We start from the raw sequence: 17,313 nt of genomic DNA on the forward strand, positions 1-17,313 counted from the left end.
GAGATGAACAGGGAGAAACTGGGGCAGTGACATTCAACAGCAGTCACAGGGGAAGAGTTGGGAAGTGGACTAACCATCCATTAGTATGAGTTTATTCTAAGACAAATGTGTTTCCTATTTTATAGTTTATTTTAGAGCAAATGCAGTCATCTGAATTATCTACCAATAGGGGTGCTTGTAGTTTATTTTTCACGTTCAGTTCAACTCTTGTTATCTACAAGTATGCTTCCCAGTATTTGCCTCTCTATATCCGTAAATCCTGTATGATAATCTAATTTTTTATTTGGAATTGAAGAAACACTTTAATAAAAGATTCCTTTAAATTCAATTATCAATATTTCCTTTTACCCCCCACCCCTCCATACTAAATGACTTGGTTGCAGGACATTAGTTAAAAATACAGTAGAATAATTTTTGTCAACAAAATCAAGCTTGCTCTCCTTTCTCCACTCATTTTGACATTAATTATAAATATTACCCTTGTTAGTAGCCACCCAGGGCTATCAAGGTAGCATCTAAGACTGATTTTTCAAAAAAATCCCTTATTCATCAACTACTTTTCCATTTTCCATATATTAGCACAGAAGGCTGAATAGTGTGCCGTGTGTGGTAGGCATTGTTTATGGTTTGATGGTGCACACAGGTCCATGAACACATGCACAAGTGCAGACACACACACACAAACATACACACCACACACACACATTCACAAACACACCCCTCAAAGCCACACATTAGGAGATTTCAGACTAGAGAAATGAACCCAGTGAGCGCCCATCAGCCTGACCCAGCCAAGCATCCCCCAGGCCACTGGATGTTGACACTTCTCATCTCCAGATCTTTCAAGTGATGCCAAACAGAGGCAAAAATTCAAGAAATGTGTGAACATCTCTTCCATCGTGTGGTGACTAATGCCTGTCTGTTCTGATGCCTCTCTCTCCTTGGGCTTCTGGCACTGCCACATAGTTTGATTAGCCAGGGAACATCACAGGAAAGGGATGCTTTGAAGGGTTATTTCTTAGAGATGGTTTTAGTTTTCTCAAGTTTTTTCCCTGGAGATGGTGGCATTTCAGGGACTGAGGAAGCCCCCCGAGCTGCATTTGCATCTGTTATATACCTCAAGAAACGATGGTTGATTTTTAATAAGCATAACGCCCCAACGGGAAGCAGCCTGCTACCCACCAAGGGCGGTAGATACGGATAAGGAAATCATGGTTCACTCGTATAATGAAATGGGTAACTTGCTCGACCCTAACTGAATCTCCATTTTGTCTATACATTATCACATTATCAGACGAGTCTCTGTATTACTCCAAGGTTTTGATACCAGATTTATTGGTGTAATTGAAAATGAAGGGATAATGGAAAGGCTCCCCACAGCTTTACAAAATCAGCATCACGGGCCTTTGATTTCTATGATAATGACATGACAGATGTCCCACGTGAAGTCTCATGGACAGCTGTTCTGCTGTGCTCCTAACGCAGGAGACGAGAGGTGAGGCAAAGGGTTCTCCTCCCTGCCACCTGCTTGGGGTATGGTTCTGCAAGCTCTGCTTGATGCAGACCGAACCTCCACTACCAAATTGTGGCCAAACTTGTGTCTAGGTTTAGCAATCCTTGATGTCAAGTCAATCAATTTAAATAAGGCATAAAACCTTTTCAATTTATATTTTTAATATTTTACTCAAAATGGTTTGTTGCACATTAATATTTTATAAATATATAATGTAATGTTACATATATTAACTTACACATACATCTTATATTCATAAAGCAAATACTGGTGCAGCTACCTTTTTGCTTATGAAAACAGAACCTCCAGATTTGGTTGAAGACTTTTGTTTAGTCCTACAGTCCCCACAGGCCCAGCCCCTTCTGCCTTATCATGGGTAACAATCAATCTGAAATTTTGCGATTGTTTCCTTTTTCTTTTCCTCTTTGTTCTAAATTTGCTTGTGTCTCTAAACTTGACAAAATGGTGCACACCTTTTTGGATTCTTCTAGACATTGCTTTTTTTCATTCACGTGTCTCTGAGAATCATTTATATGGAGATATGTAGCTGCAATTAATTCATTTTCACTACTCTGTTTCATTGAATGAAATATCTTTATAATTTCTGGTTTTGCTCTTATGAACAATAATATTATACATATTTTGGTACATGTGTTCTGGTTGACATATGCAGAGTTTCTCTGGGGATTATAACTGTGAAGGGAATTGCTCTATGTGCATATTTATCGTTGTAAGATAAAGCAAACTCTTTTCCAACTTCCTTCTGCAAAGTGGAAGTGTTCTCATTGCTCTATGCCTTTGCCAAAACTTAATCATGCAGGACTTTTATCTTTTGCAAATCTACTGGGGATAAACTTTGTATTCTTTAATTTGCATTTATCTCAACGCAAATGAGTTTGAGCATTTTTCATGTGATTATTCATCATTTGTGCTTCTTCTTTGGGGACGTCTCCATTGAGGTCTTTCGTCCATTTTTCTCTTGGATTTTCTTTGGAGAGGGCGTTGTTGTTTAACTGGATTCACTGAAGATCTTTATATATTCTGGATACGATCCTTTGTTGGTTTTCTGTGTTAAACATTTATTTTCCTTTTGTTTGTGACTTGCCTTTTCATTCTCTTCAAGGTAACATCTAAAGAGATGTCCTTTATTTTAATATGGATGAAACTGTCAGTCTTTACCTGAATGGTTAGCACTTTTTTTGTTTTTTATTTCCTACCACGAGGTCATAAGGATTAATTCCATAATGTCATAAATATATTCTTATATTTTCTTCCATGAATCTTAAAATTTTTCTATTTGCTTTTAGTCCATGTTATTAATTATTATATATAGTAAAATGTAGAGATCCAAGTTATTATTATTATTTTTTTACTAGGGATAACCAATTTAACCAGTGCCATTTTTAGAGTACTCCAACCTTTCCCTGCTAACTTGCACTGTCATCTATGTAATACACTGTTCAGGTATATGTTGGGGCTTTATGTTTAATTTGCTTTAATGGTTTATCCATCCCTAAGCACGTGTCAGATTGCTTTAATTACTATGAGTTATTACAGATTTATAATAAGTCTATTATCTGATTGCATAAATTCTTCCTCAAGTATGATTGTTCCTCAAGTATGATTTGACTATTCTTAACCTTTTATGCCTCTATATGAATTTCAGAATAAGCTTATTAAATTTGCTTTAAAAAGAACCTTATTAATTTTTTTTTTTTAGTTGCATTACATGAACACATCGCTTGGGGGGAATTCCATGTTAAGAACTGGGAATGGTTTGAGGTTTACTCTACTTGCAAACTCACACATCAGATGCTGGCAGAAGACACAAGACCTCTGGGTCAAAGGCAAAGTCTTTATTACCTACAACAATGGCAGTAGCCAGAGTATCAGCATCTTCTAGTGCAGATTCTGAAGCCCCGGTTTCCACAGAAAATAAGAGGCTGGGTGACAGCTGTGCAGGTAATGGGCTGTGTTTCAGGAGAGGAGCACTGTGCTTCGGAAACATGAGTGCACTGGACATAAGCACGGCTGCCTTTTGCTCTAGAGGGAGACACTATCCGTCTTTAAAGGACACTATCCGTCTATTCACCATTAAAACATCCTTGAAAAGAAAAACCAGAGCAAAGGCAGCTAGTACCTCTGCTTGCAAGATGTGCAGAAGTGCGAGAGGCCTATGGAGAATTAATTGTCTTCAAAGAAAATGTCTTTGGAATAGTAAGTCTTTCTTCCCATGAATATGTCAGCATTCTACAGTTACTCTGCCTTTCAGTATGGTTTTGCCATTTACCCATAAAAGCAACGTTACTTTGTATACTTCTTTCTTTTCTAAAAAGTATTTTTTGAAATTAATTTTTCTACTTTATTATTGATATATAGAAATATAAACGAGTATTATGTTTTAACATTATATCCAACTAACTTTTGAACTCTTTTTGTTAATTCTAATTTGTAGATCGTTTTGGGCCTTTGATTGACTTTGTCTAATATGTGTATATTCCTAGCCAGGGTCGGTGGCTCACGCCTGCAATCCTAGCGTTCTGGAAGGCTGAGGTGGGAGGATCCCTTAGCTTAGGAGTTCAAGCCTGGCCTGAGCCAGACATTGTCTCTACTAAAAGTAGAAAAATTAGCTGGGTGTTGCAGTGGATACCTGTAGTCCCAGCTACTTGGGAGGCTGAGGAAGGAGGATCGCTTGAGCCTGGGAATTTGAGGTTGCTGTGAGCTAGGCTGAGGCCATGGCACTCTAGCCTGGGCAACAGAGTGAGACTCTGTCTCTTTCTCTCTCTATATATGTCTATATTCCCATCAGCTGCACATAATTCAGAATTTGTTTCTTTCATTCTGGTCTTTCTTTGCCCTTTGTATTTTTTAAAACTTCTTTTTGCTGGCTAAGCTAATTACCATGTTAAATAAAGTAGTAATAATAGTAAACATTCTTTGGGGCACGGAGAATATTTTTTTAATGCTTCAATGTGGAGTGATGTTTGTTCTAGGTTATAGGTATGGATGCCGATATCAGGTTAAGGATGTTCCTTTCTAGTCTTAGTTTGCTAAGATTCCTTATCATGAATGGATATTACATTTTCTTGCATGTTTTTATTGCCTTTATTGAGAAAGCCATGCATATATTTTTTCACTTTAATCTGTTAATGTGTGCTATGGTTTGAATGTTTGTGTCCCTTCCAAAATTCAAATTGCAACTCAGTCCCCAAAGCAACAGTATTAAGAGGTAGGGCCTTTATGAGGTGGCTAGAACATGAGGTCTCCACCCTCCTACATGAGAGCTGGAGGCCCTTTCTTCCCTCTGCCCCATGGGAACACAGCATTCAAGGTACGATCCTTGAAACGGTGTTCAGGCCCTCACCAGTCACTGAATCTGCCGGTGCCTTGCTCTTGGACTTCCCAGCCTCCACGAGTGAGAGAAGTAAATTTCTGTCATTTATAAATTACCCATCTTGTGATATTTTGTTATAGCAGCAGAACAGACCAAGACAATGGGCTAACACTAACTCGGCCATTTAGATTGCTAATAGTTTGCATTATGCCTGTGAGTGAGATTTGCTTATTATAAATTTCCTTTCTCATACTACTGTTTTGTAGTTTTCATATTAAGGTTAGACATGCCCCATAGAATTTGGACCTTCTACAGAAAGGCCTTGGCCCTCACCACATCATCAAAATTGTTTTCATCAAAGATGCCAATGATCCCCACGTTGCTAATTCCAACCGCCAATTCTTGAGCCTCACCTCACTCAGCAGCATATGGCATGAGGACTCTCCCTCCTCCGGAGACTTTTTGTTATTTATTTATTTTTTTATTTCAGTTTAACATGCGGGCACATGTGATTATTTGTGTTTGTAAGGTGAAGTCCTTGACAGACTTTCTTTCCTTTATTCCAGACGTCATACACTCCTGGCTTTCCTCCTAACCCCCAGGTTATCTGTGCTCAGCTTCCTTGGTGAGTTTTCTTGACCCCCTGACTTTCCCATGGCACACCCCTTAGACCTCCCTTCTTTCCGTTAGGATGATGGTCAGGAGTGGTGACTCGGTCAAGCTCATGTTTTCCACGTGCACCTCTCTCAACTGAACTCCTATGACCAACTGCACATTCAACAGACTCACTTGGCCGGCTAATGGCATCTCATAATCAACTCATCTAAATTGAGCTTCTGATATTCTCTTCTAAAACGTCTCTCCACATTCTTCTTCACAAACCAAGGGAAACTCCATTTCCTCTGTAGCGTTACCTCCCCCCTATTCTATTTCTTCTTCTGCGAGATCAGACAGACATAATCTGGAAAGTGTCACACTATATCCCACATGCCTTAGCCTCTCGTTCTCTATACAGAAGTTATCCATTCAGAAGGCAAAAGGCTGCTTTTTCTTTTTTACTTTGTGTCTTTTCGTTTATGAATTCTCCTTTTAGCTTCATCTCCTCTGCTACTCAAGCCTTCCACTTTAATTTTTGATTATTGTATTTGTCATCTCTAAAGACTTTTTTAAAAAAACATCAGCCCACTTTTTGTAGTTTCTTTTTTTATGCATATTAAATCTTAAGTAGCATTTTTATAGAAAACATTTATTGTGTAGCATCTGAACATTTAAAATTGAAGTCTTCGAGGATGTGGGTATCTTGTTTGCTGTTCCTTTTGACTTCCACGTCGAATGCTGGGTTATCTCCCTTTTGTTTCTATCACTTTATTTTCTGAGTTTATATTTGCTGGCCCTCTATCTGATGAGGGTACCTTTCTTTTGTTTGCTTTTGTCAGGCCCTGAGAGCTACTGACATGTCCTCTTAATAACATAATTATCAGCAACACAAACTTACACAAACAGTGCATGTTCAGTTACTAAACCCGCAGGAATGTTAGCTAGTGACTATTAATTTGCAGGGGAGCCTTTAAAAACATCCATGAATAGACAAGACTGAGAATGGTTATTTTCCTTGTTCTTGGCAACTTTTTGTGTTATTTTAGTTCACTATTTTTAAAGCCTTTCAAAGCTGCAGGCTTTATGGGAGGTGGACTCTGATGTGACTCCCAATTACCCCCTGGTCCCCAATTTTCTATACATTCTCTAGGCTCTGGTGATCAACACCATCTCCTATAGTCTGTTTGCTCCAGGTTTACCTCTAGAGATTAAAGTTTAGCACATGCATCAGAGCCGCTGTGATCCCCAACCCCCAGGCCGTGGGCCAGAGCAGTCCACGGCCTGGCTGGGAAGCCGTGGGTCAGAGCAGTCCACGGCCTGGCTGGGAAGCCGTGGGCCAGAGCAGCCCACGGCCTGGCTGGGAAGCCGTGGGCCAGAGCAGCCCACGGCCTGGCTGGGAAGCCGTGGGCCAGAGCAGCCCACGGCCTGGCTGGGAAGCCGTCTGCACGGCATCACCACCTGAGCTCCACCTCCTGTCCTGCCACCTCTCCAGGGAAACCTGCCCCTGGTGTTAAACAGGCTGAGGACCGCTGACATAGCAGATGTGCTGAAACACAGGGTGCTGTGCAGTATACTCGGAGTTTCTGATTACTAGTCTGGGGTGGGGCCCAGAATTTGTATTACTAAGTTTCTAGTTGATGCTTATGTGATGTGATTGGTCTGGGGACATTTGAGAACCACTCCCATAGACCAAATGGTTGGCAAATTTTCTCTATGATGTAAATGTTTTGACTTTGTAGACCACGTGGCATTTGTAGCACTCACTCATATCTGCTGTCACAGCATGAAAGCTGTTAGAGAACACACAAACAAGTGGTGTGACGATGTCCTGATAAAACTTCACCTGCAAAAATAAACATCGGCCATATTTGGCCCAGGCGCCATACTTTGCTGACCCTTGACTACCGTCCCCATTCTGTCCCTGGCCAGGCTTTGTTTTGCATTCTTGCAGGCACACCCAGTCATTTACAAGGAGTTTAAAGATATTTTAATAAACATTTTTAGATTTTACATAGAAGAAAAATTTTTAGGCTCTTCTGCCACATTTCCTAGAAATGGAAGTCTTAAACTTAACTTTCTACTTGTTGAGAGAATTTAGGACAAGACTTTTTTAGCAGATATAATCTCTCCTACAAGTGCTCTCTAGTTGGCCATGACAAATTTATGATTAGTTTTTTTTTTTTTTTTTGGCAGTTTTTGGCCAGGGCTGGGTTTGAACCCGCCACCTCCGGTATATGAAGCTGGCGCCCTACTCCTAGTTCTTGTAGTTTTTCCCCAGAAACTATCCCACCTGCTACCCTATATAACTCACCCTCCTGTTATACTCAGTTACCTCCAGGGCCCTGAAGTTACCATGCTGTTTCATTTCTTCAGGCTTTTGCACATATTTTTCCATTTCCCAGGTTCCCCTCCCTTCCTTACCCACAAGAAGCTAAGTAAATTCCTGCCGCTCCTTAACCCCTCTTTAAAAGTTTGGCCTGTGTGAGGTTCTTCTTTCCCAAAGCTGCTCCCGGGCTTCTGTGCCTCCCTTCACTGTTACATCCAGTGTACTCCACTGTCACTGGGCATTTCCTGGAGTGTCTCCCTGTTAGGCTACGAGCAATGTACAGAATGAGTTTATCTTTAAATCCCCAGTGCCTGGTGCATATTTGTTACACAATAAATGTTTTATGATTTACTTTTGAAAAATTAAATACATAGCTTATGTAAATGAGTGACTATTTAGGGAATGTGGTTTTAAACAACTCACTTGTTTAAACCTTTGAAATTTTAATCTTACTTTAGTAATCACCATCCAAATTAGAACCCCCTGCACCCAGTCTCCCCTATTATAATCTGAGTTAGCCCCACCTGTACAGGTTCATGGTCAAACACACAAGGACGCAGACCACAGCCAGCTTCATATACAACCAGCACCGAGGAGACCGTTTATTGTTTCTAAAATAAAACAAAAGACAGCGTTCTGTTTCTCTTTTATTGCAACCCATTCCAAGGTCAAAGATTCACAGAAATATAGAAACTACAAACTGGGTGAATTTTCTTTATCCACTCAAAAAGACATTAATGACAAACGACCAGAATTTTCCACTACAACAATATATCTCAAGGTCTTTATTCTGAAAATACTGTTGACATTTTGGAGAGGATAAAAAGCCCTGCATTAAACATGTTCACATGTATTTATGACTTTCTAAGCAAAAAAAAAAAAAAAGAAACTCTATATTGCCCAGAAAAATTATTTTAAGCCTCATTTCAAAGCATCTAATGAGAGAACATTCAACAGCCATCACAGGATCACCCGAGGTGACGCTTCTTTCTGGCTGTCTTTTGATATTAACGCTTCGAGGCTGGGTAGGATATTTCTACAGGTTGCTACAAATGGACCAAAGCAGTTTTCCAGGTTATGCTGCGCCAGGCTGTCTGGATTAGTCAACGCCTTAGAGAGTAAGTGCGAGTCCCCACCCCACCCCCCAAGCTAGAAGCATGTTATAGTGCTGTGCTTCAGATTCGAACAATGCGCCATGTTTTACAAAATCAATTATACACTCAAAACCGTCTGACAACCAAACTGTGACACTCCAAAGATTATTACAACTTTGAACTGAAATGGTACCATCTACATCACAGATGGCTCTCCCTTCTTCTGTCTTTTTAACTATTTAAAATATAGCATGACATATATAAAAATTAAACTTTTGCTTATTCACTCAAGCTACTATTACTATACATATTGTCTTATAAATTAGTTTTGGGTTAAAAATCAGTTAAAATATTGTGAGATAAGACTTTTTTTTGTGGGGGGGAAATGGGTGTGAAAATAATACATTTCATGGTGTAAGAAGAAATATAGTTTACTTATGTTAAACAATTATTTTCTTACACAAATTTTATTCCCTTCGAATTAAATTAGAAACCCATTTAATTATGGGAAAAATATTCTTGGTGCTTGCTGACTAGATTTTCCTAACTGATTGGGATTAAAAACAAACAAACAAAAAAAAATGCCACATCAGAAACATGTTGACATAATCAAAGGAAACAGGTGTTTACAAAAAAGGCATCATCATAAATAAGTGAATGGCATTCAAATACAAAGCTATCTTTTGTTTCTTACAGCTAGTATCACTTTAGCAATGCTGGGACCTATAAAAAAGGAAACTCAAACCTCAATGTCTCTGTTAAAGACCAAAAACCAATTATGCCCACTCCGGGAAGAATAAATAGCAAACTCACAAGTTAGGGCTTTGTTTCTAGTTCTACTGGGAAAGATAATCATTCTTTAGCTTAAAAAGGCTCCTTGCTGTCTTGATTATAAATCAAGACACAGGAAAGGTTATTTGAGCCTGAGTCCCTATTATGAATTAATTGTAAAGACACATTAAATCAAAACATGTATGTTCATTTACTGACAGGTATTTCCTTAACTGAAAACTGGCAATATTTAATTAAACAAAGAAATGCTTATTTCTGACAAGTGTAAACAGAATCTTAATGAACAGATTTTCTAACTTTCCTTCTTAACTCATATATTACCTAGGAATAGATCTTTGCAGTAGCATAGAACTATTCAGAAAATGATACCATGCATATATCAAAAAAAAAAACCTGTTCAAAAACCCAAAGCAATGCAAAAGAAAAAAAAAATTCAGTAGAAAGATTGTCTACTTATTTCTCATTAATTTTCTATTAATGTGACTACTCCCCAAATTTCAGACATACACTTTCATAATTACCAAAATTATCAAAATAATGAAATGATCTTTAGGTTTTTTTTTTTTTTAATAACTGCACACCATTAATTACATTGGTGGCTTCGATGCTAAGATCAACTCCAAATATCATTAAAACATATCCCGACCAGTTACTATCCATGAAATAAAAGCTAACACAATGTTAACGTAAAACCAACTAAAATATTTAGTACTCAACAGAATGCATTTGTAGAATAATGAATAATTAACTCCTGTGAGCTGGCCAGGGGAGTTCAGATTGTTGCCTCCATATGAAAAATTTACAAAAGGCTTATTCTCTCTCGTCCCTAAGTCACACACCAGACAGCAAGTTGGTGACCCATGGACACACGGAGCCAGGCGGCATCTCGGAGGATGACACACTTCCTCAGTGGCCTGGAGGAAGGCCCTTCTGTCAGGAAATGATCTAGAAAGATGCTGCTGTGGCGTCTGGGTGCACGCACGCTGCAGTCTGGGAGAGAGTGTGAGTGCCTGCGTGGTGTCTGTGCTCGGACTTCTGACAGTTCTGGCTCCCGGATTCTCATCGGAGCAGCATCACTTCAGCACAAGTGCGCAGTTTCATCCCCTGGGAAAGGAGGCCTTCTTTTTTGGACATCTCTAAGTGGCAGCGATTATAAGCTCAAAATAATACAACCATTTTTTGGACTATATTTTAAGAAGATTTTTTTTTTTTTTTAAGAGAAATAAGCCTTCGAACTTAAAAACTAGATGGCTTGTGGCTTTCACGATTTTTAAGGGAAAAAGCCAACTCACCTGGGAGGAAGTGACAACTGCACTGATGGTGTGGGATATGCGAACGAGACACAGATACGCACTGCGGCGCGCAGGCAGGGCACAGCGGGGCTCTGTCCAAGAGACTGCCCACCTCCAAGCCACAACCCGCTCCACCCCGCCCAATGGTCCAGAGGACCCGAGCTCGGCCGCAGGGTTAGGAGGAGGCCGCAGACATGTTGGGGGTCCAGCCCATCTGGTAAGCTCTCTCCAGGGTGCGCTTGCAGTCCTGCAGGACGGTGCTGAAGGTGATGTGGGGGTACTGCTGCACCAGCTGCTCCACCGTCACTTCATTGACCTGCAGACAGAGAACAGCTGCTGTCACGCTCAGGGGCACCCACACCAGGTGTTGCCCTCCACACAGCCCGGCCTGCTGAGGCTCACTCTCCACACATGGGCAGCCCTGCAGGAAAGGAGGCCTAAGAACCTGCTGAGCAAGCGAGGACGTGCTCTGGGCTCAGCCCCTCCTACCTGACCTCTCTGCTGTCCAGTAACATATTTGCCCTTAGGGATTTTTTAAAAGACACGATACTGAGAAATAAAACGTGTCTTCTAGAAACATGAATGACTGTGACTTGGCAAGATCTTCACAATATCCATTGGAAATCTAGTGCTCGAGAGGTAAAGGAGCAGGAAGATAGCACGCTAATGCATCATCACTCTGACAGCCTCTGGAGGACAAAAATTACAGAATGAAGGACAGGAGACACAGGATTCCAAGCAGTAGTGTCGGGGAAGATGTTTATTTTTCTTCCCTTTAAATGTTGAGGTATTGCAAACTTCAAGTCCCTTTGTGAAAAGGGCTGAAATGTGAGGAATCAATAATTAAAACATACATGGCTGGCAGGTCAGGGATGCCCCCAATAGACCTTAACCATCAAAGATACCACCTTGATTCTTGATTAGACAAGGCAATCAGACAGGCCTAATTAAAACTAACACCTTTACAATTGCTGTGCTGTGAAGGGATTAATTTGTCAATTATTTTTAAGCTGATTGCAGTTCATATCACAGAAGTAGACAGCTTTTTTCATCCTTTAGATAAATAAATGATTAACCTAAAAACCACAACTTTTAGGTAGCTTTATTTAAAATCTTTATTGAACACTTGGGCATTTCCAAATACATCAATATTTCATTTATACTGCGTATAAAATGTGTGCTTGTGATACACATTTTTGAGCATTCTTCTTGATGTTCATTATTGGAAAAGATAAGGACCACCAGGAAAAACTGAAAACCACCTCAAATCTGTGTTTGCTTCGAAAGCCTGCTTAGAAATAGGATGACAGTGAAATTCAGTTACCTGCATTTTTTTGAAACAACAAGATGTCTTCTGGGTGATTTGGAAAACTATGTTATATATCAATCTCTTTTTATTATTGAGAGTTGATATTTCAACATTGTGTTGACGATACTCAATATTTGTCAGAACATTTCTATGCTTAAGACTTGACTGTATTTAAATCAACTTCTATTCCAAATTCAACCTAGCCATGTACTTAATTCATTTTGTGATAAAGCTACAGAATGTATTATACATTTTTTCAAAAGCAAGAAATAATTTTGAATAAAAAAAGAAAATATGCCACACAAATTAGACTTGAGAATGGGAACTGACGGATCTTAAGAGGATTTTTAAGCAATGTAATGTTTCATTTTTCAATTCAAATTTATGTTTTAAGTCTTATTTAAGATCAGACAGCTTACAACCCGCATCCTGAGAAGTCAGTCGACATCTAGCCCTGCCCGTCCCCCATCCAGCCTCTTGGCCTGATTTCAGATTACCTAGCTTTTCAAGTTCCTTTGGCCTTATTTTTCAACCTACTTCTCCATGGGGACCCCTCTTCTCCCGCCTACCACCTACTCGGTTTTGAGTTCTTAGCTTCAATGTTATTTCTTCAGGAAACCTTGATCACTCCACTGCTCCTGCTCCCTCCCCCAATTACAGAAAACTTCCTACCATTCACTCTTCCAACACTGTCTACTCTTCCTTCCCAGTACTTATCACTCTTTTAGGTTAGTTTGTAATGCTTAGTTTAATGTCTGCTGCCCGGCTCCAATGGAACATCTACAAGAGCTCTGAGGGCTCAGGAATTGTTAGAGAGTAAATGCTAAAACAACAACAAACTACAAGTAAACAACAGAAATCCAGCAATGAGGCAAAGCCAGAAACTAACATACCGATCAAGATGACCAGCAGTTTCCAGAAGAACTCATTCAGCTTACGAATCTGCTCTTTCAGGGAAGGGCTCCCTAAACACCTTGCTTCCCCACAATGCTGGGTCAGCAGTCCTTCCCAGCAGTCCTTCCCACAGCAAGCACCCTGCCGGTCTGTCCCCTGCAGAGTGGAGCGTTCTCACACTGCCTTGCAATCACCTTTTCTCCGCCTGGCTCATCCACCTTAGTGAAAGGCTCTGGAGACCAGGGTTTGCCCTTTTATCTTTAACGCTATCTTTGAGCTGTGTGCAAAGAAGAGAAGGACCACGGAAACAGGGGTTCATATCACAGACCTTGGAGCCAACCAGAAATAGGTTTGAATCCTGCTTTCACCTCTCAACTGGAAAAATTGGATAAAAGTACTTATCATAGGATTGTTATAAGGATTAAACGTAATAATACACTCAGGGCTGTGACTGACATGATAAAGCCTCCACATGGTAGTTCTTACCACCACAGCCAGCACTCAATAAATGGTCATTGAACTCAAGAGCTAATTTGTGGTATCTTAGGGCAACCGATTCTTTATAGAGCTAATCAATTTCGTTCCACTCCTCGGATATCTCAGAAATAAACCTTGATAACACTAGTTGTATTGGTCAAAATAAAATAGACACAGGACAAGAGGTAACTTGTAGAATATAGTTCATATATAAGAAGAATATATTCTATTTTAATACTCTCTGGAGGTGATTCCAGAACATTCCTTAATAACATAATCTAGGTTTTAAATATCCACTGTCAGTAAATTTTCTTTTTTTTAACTGATGTCCCCCATCCTGTACTTAGGTTAACTGTCTCCTTCTTGCCATTAACAAACTTGGAGGGGTGCAGGTTTCACTGAGAGAGAGAGAAAGTAATTTGGTAGAGAGGATCCTCAAAAAAATCTACATTGCATTGCAAAAGAAGTAAAGCCAGTCTCAGTAACTTGGGATTCAAGAAACTGTTAACTAAAAATAGTTGATAAAGGAACAGAGCCGAGAAAACATTTAAACTCCTCGCAAAAACATTGAATATTTCCTATGGTACATCTTTTCTAATCTACACACAGGCTTGTGCAAAGTTTTGTACCTAGGGCTGACAGGCAATTTGTTTTACAGGGCCAATTTTTAAAAATAGAAAATAGCTCTACGTGATAACTGTTTTCCAGGAAGAAGCATATAATTCACCTTAAGCAAACTTGATATATGAAGGTATTGATTTATGAAGTATATAAATTAGGGGATAATTGTTCATTTTAGTGAAGAATGTCATGGTAGAGTTAATTTATTTTGTCAGCTTCCCTAATGTATTTTATATATTCTTTGATTTACCAAAATTCAATTTACCTATTTCTGTTGCAGAAAGTAAAATACACCTGTAGCTGAGAATATAGATGATGGTGTATTACTTCTCCAGCTCTCAGAGGTTCTGGGTAAGAATAGGCAATACTTTGGTTTTGTGTGGCTGTATGAACAATGGCACCACTTATCCTCTGTGGATCTAATGTGCTTGTAAGCAATCTTTTTGCCAACTTGTACTCGGTAAAAGCTAGAAAACAAAGCAGTGGGGAAAATGCAGATATTCCATTTTAGAGCTTTAGTGGGTAGAAGTTATTCAGGGGAAACACATGGGCTTCTGCTAGGGAGGTTCCACCTTTTACTTATATTGTCTCCTAGTGATCTAGGCTGAAAAATTTTTACTAAAGCTATGTTCATTTATTCCTCAGAAGTACAAATTATGTTCACCTCTCCTTCTATCTGCTCTATAAGTGCTTTGGTGTAACGGAGAAGGATTCTGTGTAAGGTCCAAATCCTTTTGAATCGTCACGGCCACGTGCCCATCTCTGCAGACATTCTGTCATGCCAACTCCGAGGCTATGTCCCAACTCATAAAATACATGCAGTATAAAGGGGAATATAAAGATGAGGGTTTTTTTTTATATTTTTATATATTTTTATATATTTTTATATATTTTTATATTTTTTTATATTCAATTTCTTTTCCTTTCACTGAAAACTACCAATGGCGACTTCTGTCTTACACAGGAGATTTGAGAAATGCAATGGATCTTCCTAAAGAAATATGCTGCTGTATAATTTGAAGAAATTACTACGATTAAAGGGAGAAAAGCATGTCCCACCGTTTTTTTAATATAAGAAAGATTGGATTTTATAGTTCTCTCCAAAGACTGCATAACCATAATTTACATTCTCAAAATTATGGTAACTCTTTTTAGGGTAGTAGCAATTTGTCTGGTATTTTAATCTATTTTGAGTTAACATCTATTAGCAATTTTGAAAATGTGAGGCAATTGCTATGCTAATTAAGGTAAATCACACCTTAGTTTCATTTCATGTGCTACGAAGGAAAGGCGAGAAGAGAACCTTTAGAGTTTCAGAGATTCAGTTTAACCAATTTATCTAGACAGCTTCTTTTCCTTATCAATACTTTCCTCAAAAAAGTTCTGGATAAGCATAAGCCTCAGCCTGAATTATCTCGATACCTGTGTTCAAAAAGGTAATGCTGAAGAAATCATTTACAATATCATGTGAAGTGATTCTTATTTTTGCTTTGACCTGTGTTATAGGAGAGGATGTGTTTCCTGTTGGGGGTTAGTTATTTGACATCTAAGTATTTTAAAATCACACTTAAGATAAACCACTTAAAGTCACCTAGGTTGTAATGGAGCAAGTTTTCTGTAAAAAGTGAACACTGTTTAAAATACCTATAACAATAAAATGGATCACATTATTCTGCCCAGTCTGTAGGGTCCTTGGTGACAGGAATATTTCAGTCATCTCTGTTTCCCCTCCTACTGCACTGTCTGATACATTCTCACCCTATTAGAGTATAAGCTCTAGGAGACAGGAATTTTATTTTTGTTAAATTAGGGGATAACTGTTCACCGTCAGACCCTTAGTACCCAGAGCATACCTAGCACAAGGTACATTCTCAATAAATATGTGTTGGCTAAATTAATGCTACATAGGGGAGTTGTTCAATGACTATTTATTGAAGAAAATACCAAACATTACTGTGCTAGGAAGTATAGAGATAAGCTTGCCTTGTCCCAGACCATTCTAGCTAATGTGACAACAGTCTCTAAAGTTCTGATATTATGGCAACTCTAAACTCCTTTAACCCTCTAAAGTTCATGCTCAGAGTGACTCTTCCAGCTGCCTTTTCCATCTGATATCATCGGGTATCTCTTTACCATACACCTTCTCTAGAGTTTCTGGTAATTTTGCATAGGAAACCAAAGCAGCTCATGATAGCACTTTCCTTTTTTGAGGAAAGTACTGATAAGGTAAAGAAGATGTCTAGATAAATCAGTTAAACTGAATCTCTGAAACTCTAAAAGTTCTCTCCTTACCTTTCAGCAACGTTTTTCTGGGTCATGTGGCTGTCAGGCAGTGCTCAGGAAGTGACTAAGACATATTTTGGATAAACTGATGGCAACTGGAGACCAAGGACCCGCTACACCAGGTTCGTCCACTGAGAGGCACACTGATGGTTTTGGACATAAGTAGGTTTCTAAAACTCTTCAAACACCCACAAAGTTCAGAGAATTTGAAACGTTATTTTATAGCACTAGCAGTCCTGCTCAGGGGGGCAGGCCCAGGAGGGCAGGAGACTTGAACATTTTGGGACACTAAGCTCCCTTTTGATGTCATAGGCATCTAGTGGGACAGAGGGACACAGCGAACACATCTCTTACTCAAAGCCATGCTATTCCTATCTTCTGATTTCTTGGGCTTCAGGAGTTGATATGCCTTCACCCTGACCTGGGACAAACAGAAATCTGAGAGCTTCTTTTTCAGGTTGGTTCTGCTGTCACAGTGGTGTTTAGTATCTGCTGCCATGGGGACTATGCAACAGAGGGTCCTGCCCCAGACTAGAAGGAATTCTCCAGCCTAAACTGTGATGGATGAATTAAACCATCTGCGACCATTCATACAAACAAGAATACAGTGGTTGTACTTGTAAACACACAGGATTAGACTCTCATGTGGTAGGAGAAAAGCTCTTTTCTTCAGCATGGTTTATTTTGGCAAAATAAAAGTCCATCTCTGTTCAGTAAGACAGGAGGGAATAACATGCAGTGAGCATCTACTATTTTGCAGGCTGCTAAGCGTTAATACCCC

At 39.4% G+C, this 17,313-nt stretch overlaps 1 protein-coding gene across 2 annotated transcripts in view; it reads right to left on the bottom strand.

The window, feature by feature from the left end:
• Positions 1-8,403: 8,403 nt before the first annotated feature.
• The window catches only part of FBXL17 (F-box and leucine rich repeat protein 17), a 495,184-nt gene continuing 486,274 nt past the window's right edge, over positions 8,404-17,313 (bottom strand). For both annotated transcript variants that reach the window (XM_053566502.1, XM_053566501.1), the window contains exon 9: positions 8,404-11,264. In XM_053566502.1, coding sequence (XP_053422477.1) covers positions 11,252-11,264 — 13 coding nt within the window. In that variant the 3' untranslated portion in view covers positions 8,404-11,251. The remainder of the gene's footprint in view (positions 11,265-17,313) is intronic.

Source organism: Nycticebus coucang, chromosome 17, assembly GCF_027406575.1.
Source record: "Nycticebus coucang isolate mNycCou1 chromosome 17, mNycCou1.pri, whole genome shotgun sequence".
Taxonomy (NCBI): domain Eukaryota; kingdom Metazoa; phylum Chordata; class Mammalia; order Primates; family Lorisidae; genus Nycticebus; species Nycticebus coucang.